The sequence below is a fragment of the Mchenga conophoros genome, linkage group LG22, assembly GCF_057382185.1.
Source record: "Mchenga conophoros isolate Kocher_MC1m ecotype Shallow Benthic linkage group LG22, M_conophoros_male_GT1.1, whole genome shotgun sequence".
NCBI classification, from domain to species: Eukaryota; Metazoa; Chordata; class Actinopteri; order Cichliformes; family Cichlidae; genus Mchenga; species Mchenga conophoros.
This window is the reverse complement of record NC_140546.1, coordinates 23,278,368-23,294,134: the sequence shown is the minus strand read 5'-3', so window position 1 is coordinate 23,294,134 and position 15,767 is coordinate 23,278,368. Positions and strand designations below refer to the sequence as shown.

Below are 15,767 nucleotides of genomic sequence, written 5' to 3'. Positions count from 1 at the left end.
TTTTTTTTCTTATATTACAATATTTGAGAGTGAATTTGTGTAGTTTAACTTCTTCACACTGACAGAAAGAGGAGTTTCACTGGTCCGGCCCACTTAAGATCAGAGTGATCTCTACGTGGCTCAAAGTGTAAAATTAGCTTGATATCCCTGCCATAGACAGTAAAAAGCATGAACATAACTTCCAGGTCAGAAAAATAGAAGCCAATGCAGAAGTGCCTTGAATCTGAAGGCCACTAGATGGGAAAGCTGTGGCTACAAAACCCTTGAGGTGTTCCTCACTCACCTCTCTCAGTAATGATTAAACTCTGGCTCTCTTTCACTGTTTGTCTTTTGGCCTCTCTCTCCCATCATCCCCAACCTGACGCAGCAGATGGCTGCCCTTCCTTGAGCCTGGTTCTGCTGGAGGTTTCTTCCTGTTAAAAGCGAATTTTTCTTTCCCGCTGCCACCAAGTGCTTGCTCATAGGGGGTCATCTGGCTGTTGGGTTTTTTTCTCTGTTATTGTAGAGTCTTTACCCTACAATATAAAGCACCTTAAGGCAACTGTTTTTGTGATTTGGTGCTATATAAATAAAAATGAATTGAACTGAACTGATGACAGTGCTAAACCTTAGTGAATCCCTGAAACATAAATGTTTCTCTAAATTCAGTTGGGCAGATTTTTAGGTAAGTCACAAAATGGGAGAAACATTTTAAACCTCTTATGGTCAGACTAGCCAACCATTATTCTTCTACTGGGAGCAACTGAAGTCATCATAAAATTTAGTACTCCACAAACTATAAAACTGATCTATCCTCTGGGTCTGAAAAGTAATATGCAGCAGTGCCCTAAACTTATTTTGTTTCTAACAGCCAGTACGGGAAACTCTTGTCCAAAGAAGTTTGATCATATAGAAGACCATGGGAAATGTACCAAACGTCTGGTTCAATATTCCTCAATAATAAGGCCTCATCATATCTTATAGACCTCATAGTACCATCGTATCCCAACAGAGCTCTTCAATCTCAGAGCGCAGAGGCATATTTTCAATTTCCAGAAGAAGAGCCTTCAGTTATCAGTTTGGACTCTGAAGACAGCCACCCTATCTACTTTTAAGATTAGGGTCCAAACTTTCATTTTTGATAAAGCTTAAAATTGGGGCTGGATCACATGACACTGAACCCTTACTTAGTTGTGCTGCTTTAGGCTGGCTGAGCATTCCTCCTCCTTTCACCATTGTTCATTGCCAGCTCGTTTTCATGCCACAGTAGCATTTCATAAACTTTTCTCTTCTGTCTCCTAAAGTTTGTGTTTTGTCTGTGCTCCTTTTTTTTTTCCTCGCTCTTTCTCCTCCACCACACAACCAATTGCAGCAGACAGTTCACCCTCCCTGAGCCCAGTTCTGCAGTTTCTTCCTGTTAAAAGAGAGTTCTTCCTTTCTACTCTCACCAAGTGCTTACTCATTGGGGATTGTCTGACTACAGGGGTTCTCTGAATAATATTGTAGTGTCTTTACCTTACAATACAAACAGTCTCAAGACAACTTCCTGTGCCAAAATGGCTAAAAAGCTAGCACAGGCAACTGGAAAAAACAGGAACGTCAACATAGGATAAATGAAAATCAGGAAAACAGACGGAGAACGTTGGGAAAACTTAATATGATGCAAAGATAAAAATGAAACCGAGCCATCAATAAACACATCAACAGGACTACACATATGATGATATATACTCATAAATAATGAACAGTGTTAGGAGAGCTCATGGTTTATATTTGGGTTCATTAACTTCTTTGATGAGACGCTGAAAATGAACTCAGGTTGGAAACATGCAAGAAGTGAAGAAGAACTGGGTTACAGATGAGACAGCTACACGATTTAGTCTCAGTACAGTATATTACATTTATAGTCAAGAGTGAGAGAATTGGGATACAGAGCTAAAGTTAGCCATTTTAAGTGGCTGACTCACCAGCAATTAAAAAAAAAAAGCAGGTGAGGAAGCTTGTGATAATGAGTCTCAATTGGCTTCCATGTCAAAACAATGAAGTCACATAGGTTGGCAGCTTCAAACGAGTGCCTAAATGAGGCTGCAAATTAATCATCTTAATTATCTTAATCAATCTGGAGTGAATAATCTTACAGGTTACAATTTCTTCCCTAAAGCTGGGTACAGTTGCTCATAGGCATAAGCATGTTTAATAGGTTTACCTCGGTGTCTCTCGGACCAGCACGGCCCGGTGGAGCTGGCGCTGGATGTGTGCTTGGCGGGGCCCGCAGGGGTGAACAAAAGGGTGGACGGCAACCAGGACAAAACCCTGTGTGTAGAGCTCCCTGACTTGAACCGGCAGCTCTCTGACCGAGGACAGACAAAGGACTGATGACACCGGCACCTCTGGAGGGAGGAAAATGGGTGAGAGGAAAGGGAGAACAACAAGGTTATACAAGGATAGGGTAATGGGAAATAAGGAGCAGGTTGTAAAAGGTGGCAGAGAATTACATAGGAGTGGATAAAAGCTGAAACAAAGAGGTGGGGGCAGAAAAAAAAACAGAGAGGTGGGGAAAGAGACAAAGGGACAAAGGGTGTGAAGGAACAAAGATGGAGCATGTTTCATTATGATAATTCACACTGAACAACAACACATGGCATCTTCATGCTAAATCTGAAACTAATTACACCGGAACTATTAGCCTCTGTCCTCACTGTCACCAGCACAGTCTGGCTTTTGGAAAACACACACAAGTGTGCAGGGACACACACTGTTATGGATGGACAGATGCTGGAAAGTGCTTATTAGGAACCACATTCGCCCATATTAACAGAGAGTTTAACACATCTTTCCCCCCGACACAGACACACACACACACACACACACACACACATCAAAAGGTTTGACAGACAATGCTATCACATCGCCTGTTTGGGCGTACGGTATTAGCAGCAATCGCTAACACAGAGCTGCTTCTCTTATTACCAAACACAATGGAAAGAAAACCCGTTTACTTCAGTGGAAATGGTTAGCAGAGCTTATCGTATGGAGGCAAATCCACCAGGGAGAGCGCAATGTTTGTGAGAGCGACCCTCTTGAGGTCGGTGCATTGTAGTAAGGCTCTCTGCCTGTTTACAGGCTTTTAAGGAAGCATGCACATGGCTGGGTGTTTGAGCGAAGCCAGGTGTGTGAGAGGGAGGAGGGCGGCAGGGAGGGGAATAAAAAAAAGAGAGAAGACAAGTAAAGAAAACAGCAGACAGAAAGAACGAGTCGGTTAGCAGAGCTGGGTTGGAGAAGGAGGAGAGCAGAGAAAGAGAGCGAGAGATGAGGCTGTCTGTTTGTGCCTGAATGCTTGTCATCCTTCCCCATTCAATCTCATTTGCATGGGTCTGGAGAAGAGAAAATAACCTGAATAAATTAACTAGACACACACACAAAACACACAGACATCCACACATGGAGAGAGAGAGGGAAAGAAAATGTGCAAACCATCTCATTTTCAATTTGTTCCTCATCATCTGGCATGTTCACACATACACACACATACAGACACCCAAGAAGCTGGCAAGTATGTTAGGGATACAAGCACATGAGGACACATTCTCCTGACTCCCATCTCAGTGAAACAATAGGAGAAAGAAAGGGGAAAAAAACTCCCAGAGAAAATCCAACCATCACATCATTTTGGCATAAATGCTTGGAACCACAAGAGCCTTTCATCAGGCAAACACTTAAAAGGGTGTCTGTGGGGACTTATCAAAAGCAGTACAGTGATAATAATAATAACAGCTGGAGACTGGGGTAGGGTGGTGGTGGTGTGGGGGGGGATAACAACGATCCTGTCACCGTAAACAGTCATTAGCCGTCATTAGCCCTGCACGGCTGGCACTCACCCACCAACGAGATGCAGGCGAGGCATCGCAGCTAATGCCGACAGGAATACAGAAAGTTATTAGGGTGTTCTGCAAGTGCTTTAGGCTGGGAAGCGACTTCATTTATACCGTCTGCCACTGTGGGATTTAAAAGGGAGGATGCGATTCTGCTCCAGAATGGGAACGGCTCAGGGCCGAAAAGCCGGCTGGAGTTTTGTGGTGCCAGGGAGGTTAGTGTCAGAAGGGTGAAAGAGTCTGATGGGTGCATCAGTATCAAACTGTCTTTTTTTCTGTGACTTTTGGGGTTTGAAACTAAGAGGGCAAAGTGCACATTTAAGTAAGTATGAGTGTTTTTATCAAAATGTCCATCCACACACTACAACTGCTTAAAAGAGAGACTAATCCAAGGATACATTGTTTCACGGGCACAAGAAGCAACTGTGGGACAGTTCTGTGGATCTTCTATTTTTATCTCAGCTTTGACCACATCATTGCCACACTGGGCTAAAGGCAATGTCTCACTTTTTGACCCATGATTTCACAAGCTACATGTAGAGCGTGAGAGTCATCCCCTTCCTGTAGTTGCCTGAAAGGGCTTATTAATTCCTTGTACAAATCCCAGAATTTCAATGTGTGACTGTAAAGCATATTTTGCAGTGTATGTGTGCCACAGCATCACTGTGCGAGCGAATGCGCGTGTGCGTGCGGGCCATCTTTTTGCCTCTGTTGTCTGAGTGTGTGCGTGCGTTAGGAAGAAAGCGCTTGCGCTAAGCCTGCTAGGTGATGCATGCGGATTACTACTTACAGCCACCCTCAAGGCTTATCCCCCTGCTTGCTGGAGGTTCACGTTTATTTAAATAGCCTTCTAATGACTTGCAGAGGTTTTAGGCGAGAATATGTGCCAAAACAGTGACTATAAAATAATCAACTTCCAGGAGCCTGGAGCTCCCCCGCCGTTTGAGGAATGTAGCTCCAAGTTATGAGAGTTGCCGGTCAGTATCTGAGTTTTGACAATGGAGGAACGATGTCCTCAGTACACACACTTTATGAGAAATGTCTCAGAGAAAGCGTCGGGTTCACAAAAAATGGCTGACAAGTACAAACCAGAGAGAAAAGGTTTTGCTGTGGTGAGAACACAGTGTGGCGCTTAAGGCACATACAGTGCCCATGTACTTGTGATGCTGTGAATTCCAGTCTGGCTCACTTTTGACACATAGCATCTCTCTGCCATCTTTGCTGGCATTCTCTCAAGGCCTTTTGCCAATAAGACTGAAACTGCAAAAAAAAAAAAAGGGATGATTTGAACTACGTCAGGCTGACAAGCTCTCCGTTTTGAAAAATGTTGATATGCTTACCTTGAAAAAAAATGCGTCAGGCAATGTGCAGATGCCACAAGTGATGGATCTGTGGCATGCCAAATGCATCACATGAGATATTCTAATAGCAAGGCCATGTAAGGAAAAATCCGCCATAACGTTGTGGTGTGAGTGTGGTGTGAGTGAAGTACACAAAAAATACACGCAAAACCATTGCAAAAACTGTGCGCATAACTCTGCTCGAAAATAAACTTGCCCACAGGTATGCAAAAGCACCGCAAACAGCTCCAGCTACACACACACACACACAGGGACACACACAGAGCTGAGCATTAGACACATGTTGTAAGTTTTAATGAGCCGAGTGGGTCTCCATCTCTGCAGGGCAGCAGAAAGTCATCAGCAGAGTTCAGCTCCTCGCTGTCTGCTCCAGAGACCAGCGTTAGTCACACAGCATCACACCTAACTTCCTTCCTCACACGTCGGCAGAGTCCTGGCTCCCGCTCACTCGTTCTCACACCTCTAGCTCTCTCTCTCTCGACTTCTCCTCTCTCCTCACTCACAAGCTGCTCGTTCCCCTCCCCGCACCAGACCCAGCGAGCATTCACCACAACTCTTCTTTTTTTTTGTCCTCTGTTCTCTAATAAACCACCATGACTGCACTCTCCACTCTTTTCTACCTGGTTTTCCATTCTTTTCCATTTCTTCTGTTCATTACTGAGCAGATCTTCCACACCAAAGCCGGCCGGGTTTAAATGCCACACCTGGCTGTTAGATTTCATACATTCACGCTGACAATGTCGAGGTAACCGATCAGTGTTACAGCATCGATAATGAAGATCATCGTACCTTTCGCCAAGCCAAGACGATCTGTCAAGCTACAGCAGACCGGTGATTAGAGAGTAATAAGACCGCTGAATAGAAGGAGACATTAGAATGGAGTCACGTGACGAGACGCGCCTTGACAAACCAAATAAATGGCCATGTGTGAACCGCAGGGCAAATGCCCGAAATGTTGAACATATTTCTCCTCATCCTCCTTGGATTAATCACAGGGTTGCCGTGACCCGGAGCTGGGCTTAGTCACATGGAAAACAAATAATATTTTTCTTTTTTATCTCAACCACTGTGAGAGCTCAGAAAACAAAGGCTGACACTGTATCATCAGCAACATTGTTTCTGGTGAGTTTCATCACTCAGCGGTCAAAGGTCAAGTTAGAAATCACACTGTATTCCTCCTCACTCTGAACATTAAGTTCCTCTTCCCGAGAACACAACTTGGTTTAATAAACAGCCATCCAGTCTCCCATATTTCACAGCGGCACCGGGGAAAATATTTGTTTTTCGTTACTGTGGAGGAGTCATCAAGTCACGCTGGCAGGGAAATAATACTATTAATGGAAGCCAAATTGAATTAAAGCACGCATTTGACCGTGGGTTTCCTCAATGACACAGGCTGACATACAGATTCCTCTATCTGCCTCCTACATACACACAAACACATACACGCGCACACACACAAATACAAATAAATCCCTTTGCTGGGAATGAGGTCTCTCAATCTCCACAAACAATCAGATAATCCTCCAGGAATCCTTCAATTCTCTTGGTCTCTCTATCACAAATGGAGAGAGAGGGGCCGGCATATACACTCTCACAGACACACACACACACACACACACACACACACACACACAATCAATTCATAGTAGCTGTGTTTATCCTAAAATAGTCTACCAATCTTAAGCAGCTCAGGTGGCGTCAGTGAGTTTACCATATAAATGACCTGCCTGTCTGTTGAACGATAACACTAACTCTGTTGACTAAGTGCTATGAAGTGTTTTTTTGTGTGTGAATGTAGCACTGTGGATGCTTATATGATCACCGTGTAAGAGTGTGTGTGGTCCTCCTGTATCTATATGTGTGTATGCTGCGGCACATGTGATTAGACAATTTATCTGCTACCGCCTTCAGCAACAAGGAAGACAAGCAATCCTCATGTCTATTGTCTGTTTTGGTCACCACCATTTGGGGTTGCCATATTTCTCTCTGCCAACACTAGAGCCTAACCCACTTGCCAAACATAACAGGGCTGGCTGAAAACGAAGCCGACTGGCAACCGGACCAGTGCCACTTGGCTGTGGCTTTGTGCCTGCTGTCTGTTACACTGTTGCATTTGAAACTCGAACAGAAAAAGGATTTCGGTGAGCTGCTCGCACCTGCTTCTCCTTGTCAGGTGATGAAGTGCACAGCAGAGGGTCTTAGAAACATTAAGCCGTAAGGCAAAGAGGCTTCGACGCAACGGTTTCTCCTTCACACCCCTATTTTTCCCCTCACGCCTTCTCTCCACAGACCACACCGGCATAATGGCAGAATTAGTATTTTTAGAAACCAAATGCCTCTTGAGGATTCTCATCAAATGTTCTAAAGACGCAGTCAGCATACACGCCCACGCATTATCATACACACAATTGTTCATATTTGCAAAACGGTGCAAACAAAAACGCGCATTTCCAAAGGCGGCATGTCGCGCACACTCGTCAGCTTTACTACACTGTCACTGTGAGAGGGAGCAGCAAAGGGATGTTAGAGGGCACTGCTGCAGCACAATAACAGCTGAATCTCAGAATTAGAGGCTTTGAACTCACTGCAACAGGAGCTGCACACAGAAACAACTTCAACTTATAAGCCACTTTCTTCCCTCAAGATACTTAATGTAGGAAAAAAAAGACAAGAGCTGCTGACCTAAACATTTCACTTGACTGTTTAAAGTTAGAATAGCTACTGTGGCTATTTTACGAGTAGTACACACACACATGCGTGCGCACAAATCTGTAACCAGAGTTCAGGATGACAAAGCAAAGGAGAGTTCGACATAAAACAGCAAACTACAGCAAACAACCAGGCTCAGTTTAAAGAATTCCTCCGAATCACTTTGGAATGGCCAAATGTGAAGGCACATTCCTCGGAGCCTCCTCCAGACTGGAACTGGGACAAACAGGAATCAGATCTAAATGAAGCTTGCCTGCTGCATATCAGGGCCAAGATTTATTCTTCTTATTTGAGCTGCGTCTGAAATCTCTATCAGTCATTCATTTAGTCAGTCACTCATTCATTGCTGTCATAACGATTGTTAGCAAGCAGAAGGATTCGGGAACTAAAATTTGTAAAGGCATCTTTAGATTCGCTCTGCCAAGAATCAATTATAAAACCGATCTATCGGTTACAAAGGAAACAAATACTGAGAGAGCTCTTGTTAAAGCCAATAGCTATTAGACTAAGCTGAAACAATATGGAACAGACAGATGATACTGCTAATGGGTGATGACTTAGTTTCTTATTTATGGTTCTGGCACTTAAGAAGGAATAACTCTCATCATCTGTTTTAACTTTTGTTACTGGTTAGCTGGAAAACTGAGTCAAGTATCCTGCAGCTCTTCCTTCCTTCAGTTTTGGCCTCTAGTAACCGTGGACTGTATTTGGCTATTTTAGCTGCTAATTACACACCTATGTTTGCCAGCTACTCACTCACTCGCTTTAACGTCAGTTTGGCACTTGGCAGGAGCTCATAGTCAGGTTGTCAGAGCTTTTTTTTCACCGTAGAAAACAGGATGGCATCAAAACCGTAAAGGCATAGGTCGTATAACTAATATAATGAGCTGAAGGATGCTGATAAAAAGCTCCACACAGCTGATGTGACCAGCGATCTTGCCGTATGTGTTTCAGCGAGATTACGCAGGGCCAGCTTGAGCTCTCAAGAAGAACAAAGAAAACACCTGTACACATAAATGGGGATATGTTTCTGTCTGTTAAACAGAGATGACTGACAGGACGTGGAGCTGCACTTCATACCTTCTTTTCCCAACAGGAAATCCAGGAAGTGGTAGGTGTAGGCCACTCCTACTTTGGTCTCCACCTGAGGACGTCGGAGGGTGGAGTAAATGTTTCCTGGGCTGTGCCTCTCTTCGGTCTTGCGCAACTTTGGGAGCCTACACCCCATATCTCTGTGTGAGGAGAGGAGATGGGTGAGATTAGAAAGCTTGTTCAAAAGATCTGCGATGATAAGAAAAAAAAAACAAAACAGAGAAGCATGGAACAAAGACTTGAGTGGGAGACATGGAATCGATTGAGTTTCTAAATATACAAAATGCATTAGCACTTCCAATAAAGTGTGTGATAGTCACACACAAACCTAAATCCATTTTTTGGGGGGGAGGTAATGTGTGTATCTAAGGTTTGCACGTTCATACCTCACACAGACACGTGTGCTGCTGTAGCGCACTGAAATATGAGAGCGTCAGCCATTACCTGTTTGGTGGGGTGTGATACGGGCATCTCCTAATCAAATAGGGCTGATTGAGAGCGACATGTTTGATCAGAACGAATTAAAGGAGAAATGAGACTGATTTCCTGCCCTGTCAAGCAGAGCGACACGAGACTAGATAGAAAGAGGAGAGGAGAGGGCAACCAAGGTATTAGGCATGTTGTACAGCTAACCAATTTATATGTTGATCCAAAGCTTGCCTTGAAGCACAAAGAAATCCGTGTTCTTTTAATAAATGTAAAAAAAAAATGATGTAAGGACACCAGATTGCCTTGAGAACAGGTGATTGGAAAAACAGCTCGGTGTATGGCTTGAAATTTCTCTGGAAAATGCTATAAATAATTGGGAACAGAAAGTAGAATTACAAAAAGAGGGGGGCAGAGAAAGGGGCTAAATGACAAGAGACTGGGGGGCGTGGCCAAAATCAAGCTAATCAGATGTGACAGGGTTGGCACTCTCCAAACATCTCCACAGATAAGCTTAATATTCCCATCTACCACGGCCCGTAAGAGTCACAAGATGAGGCATCTGCATATCTATGGGTGCGAGTGTGTTCTTGTGAGCGTGTATATGTGTTCCCCAGGGCCAGGTCTATATCTGTATCGCCATATCTGTTCAGGGAGCATGGAGAATGACACAGACGCTCCCATTGGGCCAAGTGCATGGACATTAACTCGGCTAACGATCCCAACAGACTACATTAAGCCTGGTTTGCGCATGCATGCATGCATGTGCGTGTCTATGTGTGTGTGCGTTATGTGGGTTTGGGTGACTTACAGTTTTTATCGTATTGTACATGCATTTTTGAAAGGTTAAAAAGTTGCAAAAAATAAAAAGGGAAGCAGCTTTGTTATATTTTTGTAGGTCATCTGTCTTAAAAGAGTACACTCCGTTATAATAAATTTTGCAAAGAGAACATAATTAAAACTCATCATTCTTTCAATAGAACATGCTGCTTCATAATGAGGACAAATGAGGAGAGATGGAGGGATGATGCTTTGGGGGAAGGACAAGGAGAGAGTCAACAGCATATCTTATCAGATTGTCTCCCTTTTCCTCTTGACCCTTCTTAAACTCCCATAAACCATTAGATCTTCGCTGTCTCCTGTTCTTAATTTGCAGAACGCTCGCTCTTACGTCTTCTGTCCACCACCTTTGATTAGGGCCACTCCGTGCACACTGCTGGCACAATGGCCTTGATTATCCTTACAGTAAACTCTTCATTTTTCTCATTCTTGCTTTTTGTGTCCGTCTGATTGCCAGTCTTGCAACATCCTCTTTCTTGTCACCAGTTCTGACCTCTACATTTGCTTCATCCAACCACATTTCTTTTCTTAACATCTCTCCAGTCATGCCATTTCAGTCCTCACCTTGCCCGACCTCGCTTCTCACTGTGTCCCTCATATCACCGTGTGGACCCCAGGAAGAATAGATACTGCTGTGCTTTAGCTGATGGGAATTCCAATAAACTAAACCTTTGCCGCATCTATTGCCATGTGCCACTTCTAATCCTTTCTGTCTTTACAATATAACATTACAGTGTGCCCTTCCACACCCCCTGTCCTCTAGCCATCCATTCCCTTTGTCTGTTGTCTCACGAGTCTTCTCCCCTGCAGAGCCTACTAAGTCCCGTAAAAGTATTACAGTGTCTCCAGACAGGCAAACAGACAGTCGAGTAGGCCCCGAGTTATGACTGAGTTACAGCATGTACATCCACTCCTAAATATTTTCCCTCCTGGGCTCTACTTTAATACACTCTGTCTGCTGACGGGGGTAAAGGTAGGGTAATGTGGGGATGTTTAGCAGACTTCATCCTGGCTGGTTAGGGAATAGGGATTTAGGTTTGGGAGTAGATGGTAGGATCAAATTTAGGAGGGAGGAGGAAAGATGGGGAGTACAATCATATAGAAAGACAACAGTCTTCCATCACTTCCCTTGGATCTGCTCATCATCCGATTCCAAGTTTTGCCCCACTCCATGCAAAATCTTCAGACACATCACATCCATTCAAAGTCTCACTCCATTCACAAGGCACTATGCAACAGTGGGAAACCATCACCACTTGGGATAACACACTTACCGTTTTGATAGTAACAGCTGATTTAGTTGTTCTTAAATAAATTGTGATTGGTCTTGGTCCTGACTGGCCAACTGCTCTATTCTATTTATTCGACACCTCATTATCCCTTTCGTTGTATTCTGTATCTGTAATTGGACGCAACACTGAAATGAAAAACCTAGGTTGTAGTGCAACAGAAACTCGTCTGAGTTGAAGACTTGAGGCCTTTTTCGCTACACGCGAGGCCTTTTTCTCTACATGTCGACTTCAAACAGAATCTCTCGCTTGCTGTCGCGCAAACACACAGGCAAGAAAAGGCCTTGACAGCAAAAAAACATCCATTAAACGGGTAGAGACAGGAGAGGGAGACAGATAAAAGGAGAGAAGAAGAGAGAGAGGAGAGTGAAGAGGGAGACAGACAGGGAGTAGCAGAGGGCTTCTCATTAGAGAATCTCTTGTAACAGAGAGTTTTGAAATGACAGCAGATTTACGCGAGAGCATAATCCGTCTGCACTATGCCACCGCTCTGCTAACTCCTGTGCCACACGGGAAGGGGTGGGAGGGTGGGGGTGTGGGATGCCCGATTTCCAAGTAGCAATATTCATCGGCAGCAGAGTGAGAGCTAAATGATGGACGCAGGCTGTGGGAATTTCACAGTAAATGCAGATAGAACCACTTGGGAGTCACCACAATGGTGAAAAGCTGAAACTGGCATTTTCTGTCTGATACTGAACACTGTTATTGTTTTAGGTCTAACTCAATAGCATACCTGCATTAGGCCCCTCATAATCTATTGTATTAGTCGCTTTAGCTGAAAACAGTGGCATCTGGTGCGGTCTTCTGCAGCTGTTGCACATCTGCTTCAAGGTTTAATATGTTGTGTGTTCAGAGATGCTCTTCTGCATAACCTGCTTGTAAATAGGGGGGAATATCTGAGTTACTGTTGCCTTCCTGTCAGCTTAAAGTAGTCTGGCCATTGTCCTCTGAAATCTCCCATCAACGAGGCATTTTTCCCCAAGGAACTGCTGCTCACTGGATATTTTCTCTTTCTGGACCATTCTCTGTAAACTCTAGAGACGGTCGTGTGTAACAATCTCATCAGATCAAGACCAGCCCATCTGGCACCAACAACCATGCCAGATACAAAGTCACTTAAATTGCCTTTCTTCCCCATTTTGATGAACCTCCCATACTGAAGTTCATTTTGAACATCTTGACATATCTACATGACTAAATGAACTCTTGTTTTAGCGTTTTATTGTTTAATAAACTAAATAAAAATAAATAAACTAAAAAACAAAACAGATGCATATAAATGTGACACTTCTTGAATGTGTAGGAGTTTTTTTAAACAACCTTATACACAAATACACCCTAAAATCATTTACTGACATTTGACATCTTCCCAAAAATACAATAGAACAAAAGAGGAAATCCTACCTGTGTGCGTGTGTGTGTGTCTATGTGTGTGTGTGTCTGTGTGTGTGTGTTGACTGATCAGGGCAAGTTGCCAATTATTTAAAAGCAATGGAGAATGTCAGAGCTTGGCTGCAATATATTCCAGTATGTGCTGCTACAAAAATAGAGATGTTTCCATCATACACAGAAACATGGATCAGCATATTTACAAGTAAATCATCTGAACTAAAAGGTCAGTCCTCTGACTGCTGGTAAGGCTCAGATTCAGACAGGTTTCTCTCTCTTAGCTCTTTATGCTGTCAGACAGAGCAGACACACCTTATATGGTCATCTCAGGTGCACAGCTCTGGATGTGATCCCCAACCACCAGCCATTCAAATCTTCTGCTTATGAGGGGCAGCCAATCACAAGAAAACTGACTTAAAAGAAGAGGGAGGGATGCACTCTGGGCCAGCGTAAAATAAGCAAGGATTACTCTAAACTGTGACTTTAAGTATATTATTATCAGAGTAATAACATTAATATCTCTTCGCTATTTGCTAGCATAATGAAATACTAACCAAATTCTAATGAAAACCACATGCTTATTTAAACCAAATGATTACAGTAGTCTAATTTACAGTTTCTGGGATAGTAAAAATATAACAGGGGCTTGAAATTGTACCATGCTTGTTACCAGAAGTTAAAGAAGAGTGTTTGCTTATGCTTGCTGCAAAAGGCAGCTTATAGTGCTTGTTATCTTGTGTATCTGTTGCACTAAAGTGATTTATAGCTACAAAGAGGCAAATAAAACAGTCACTGCTAGCTTCTATTTTACTTTATGGGCCAACTTTAAAAGCCACAATTTGCACTATTTGTGAGTGGATGGCATTATAAATAGGTTAGTGTACATGCAGAGTTTTGTTATTAGTTTATCTTATTCCCCTTTAAAATCTATGTATTTGTTGAATTTATATATATTTTATATAAAATATGTTTCAAATATTATTTTTCTATTTTATATGACATATTTTAAGTCCATTGTTCAGTACTTTGGTCAGTGGTTACTGTTTTTAAAACGCTTTATAAATAAAGTTGGCTTGGCTCCCAAAATAGTTTGGAACTCTGACTTAAGTCACGCAGTTTACGCAGTTGTTTAACAGTAAATCAAGGCACTATAATGAAAACTGCATGCTTATTTTAGCTATCTTACATACATGCGTTTGCACAGTATTTCACTGAATTTCAAAATTAGAGGTGACAGACTAAGCCCTGGGGCGACAGCTCACCTCCCACTGGGTGGGGAGCTCCACTCAGATCCTATTCAAGCATGATGGACGCTGATCATCAGGAAAGAGAAGGGGAAAAAATACAATGAGGCAAAAGGAGACAGAGAGAGTGATAAAAGACAGGCAGGGAGCAGAGAGGGAGCATGTCAAGTTGCTAGGAGCGAAGTGTGACTCCCCCTAAGCAACAAAGTAGTCACCTCAAACGGTGTTTAAATGAGGATGCACTGGGAGGATAAAAACAAATTATGACATTGATGTATTGGTCTGTCTCACAGCTTCTCGTACAGCCTATTTTTCTTTTCTTTTCTTTTTTTAAAGCACAGTTTATGAACAAAGGAAGATGGCTTAGACTGGAGCATCAATTTACTAAGCCCCGAGGTTCCTGAATCCATCATACACGGGCCTATTAGACTGGATATCAGAGGAGCGAGAATAACTGGTGACACAGAGAACATCAGGCAGCTCTTAGCACGGCCAGTATGATAAACTGGGTGTCAGTCACCGCTGTTGCTGTACAGTGAGCAGTCATACATACCCGTGTAACTAATCGCTGTCCCGTGCATTTTGTGAGCGCAGCCTAGCTTGAAATTACATGTTTCTGGTTTTCCTTTCCCTCCCCCCCTCTCTGGTGTGTTCAACCCCAACCACACACACACAACACGTGGCTGGCTGGTGGAGCCCGTTAACGGCGGTAGTTTAGTGAACGGGAAATGATACATGACAGGGCGCTTACGCACCAAATCCTTCACGATGTGACGCGCGCGCACACACGCACGTGCGCTTTTCCATCTCCGCTCGGCACATTTAGCTTACTCCGTCACGCTATATCTTGAGTTCACTTCAACCTGTGACAGTGAGCAGAAGGCTTATTCATTTCGTTCCGCCATGAATATAAATGGCACACAACATCACACAAATCAAATGACTGTCTGAACGTCTAAACCAAAAGCATTTCTCTAGCTGTCACCGGTGTTTTATAGTGCAAGGCTCCCAAATCTAAAGTAAAAAAGAACTAAAGAAAGAAGGATTTCTTACTCTTGGAAACGCAACCCCGCCTTTTAAGTTGTTTTGAAAGCTGTACGCTCTAGAAGATAAGTTACTCAACAGTGAGAAAAGTTATATAAACATTATGTGCACTTTAAAAAAAAATGCGCAAACTCCAAACGCCAAGAATCATATATACATTGCTCCCATTACTTTACAGAAATTAAAGAAAACCCTATAGTTGTTTTTACTCACGATCACGCAAGTCCCGGTCTTACGGTGTACTGGAAACCTCCTCACGCTTGAGTCAGTCTACGCGCTTCCCTCTCCTCTCTCTTATTTCTTTGCCGTGTGCGCTCCAGTCACTGCTGCTGGAATGAGACGCACTCACTCTCCTCTCTGACAGCTCCAATAGGTAGAAAACACGAATCCTTCATTTAGAAACAACTGACTTCACTGCAGGCTAGCGATAAAGTCCCTCTTCCTCCCTGCAGCAGCAGCGTGTGGTGGAGACGAGTGAAGGAGAGGGCGGTTTATCTCATCCTCTCTCCTCCTTCCTGT

The 15,767-nt window shown here is 43.3% G+C and overlaps 1 protein-coding gene across 1 annotated transcript in view; it reads right to left on the bottom strand.

Annotated features, from left to right (window-relative positions):
• Positions 1–15,767, bottom strand: part of rftn1a (raftlin, lipid raft linker 1a) — a 24,518-nt gene extending 8,751 nt beyond the window's left edge. The window contains exons 1-3 of the mRNA XM_085262184.1: positions 15,462–15,767; positions 9,005–9,156; positions 2,186–2,369 (exon numbers count right to left, since the gene is read on the bottom strand). Of these exons, the coding sequence (XP_085118310.1) occupies positions 2,186–2,369; positions 9,005–9,152 (332 nt within the window). The 5' untranslated portion in view covers positions 9,153–9,156; positions 15,462–15,767. The remainder of the gene's footprint in view (positions 1–2,185; positions 2,370–9,004; positions 9,157–15,461) is intronic.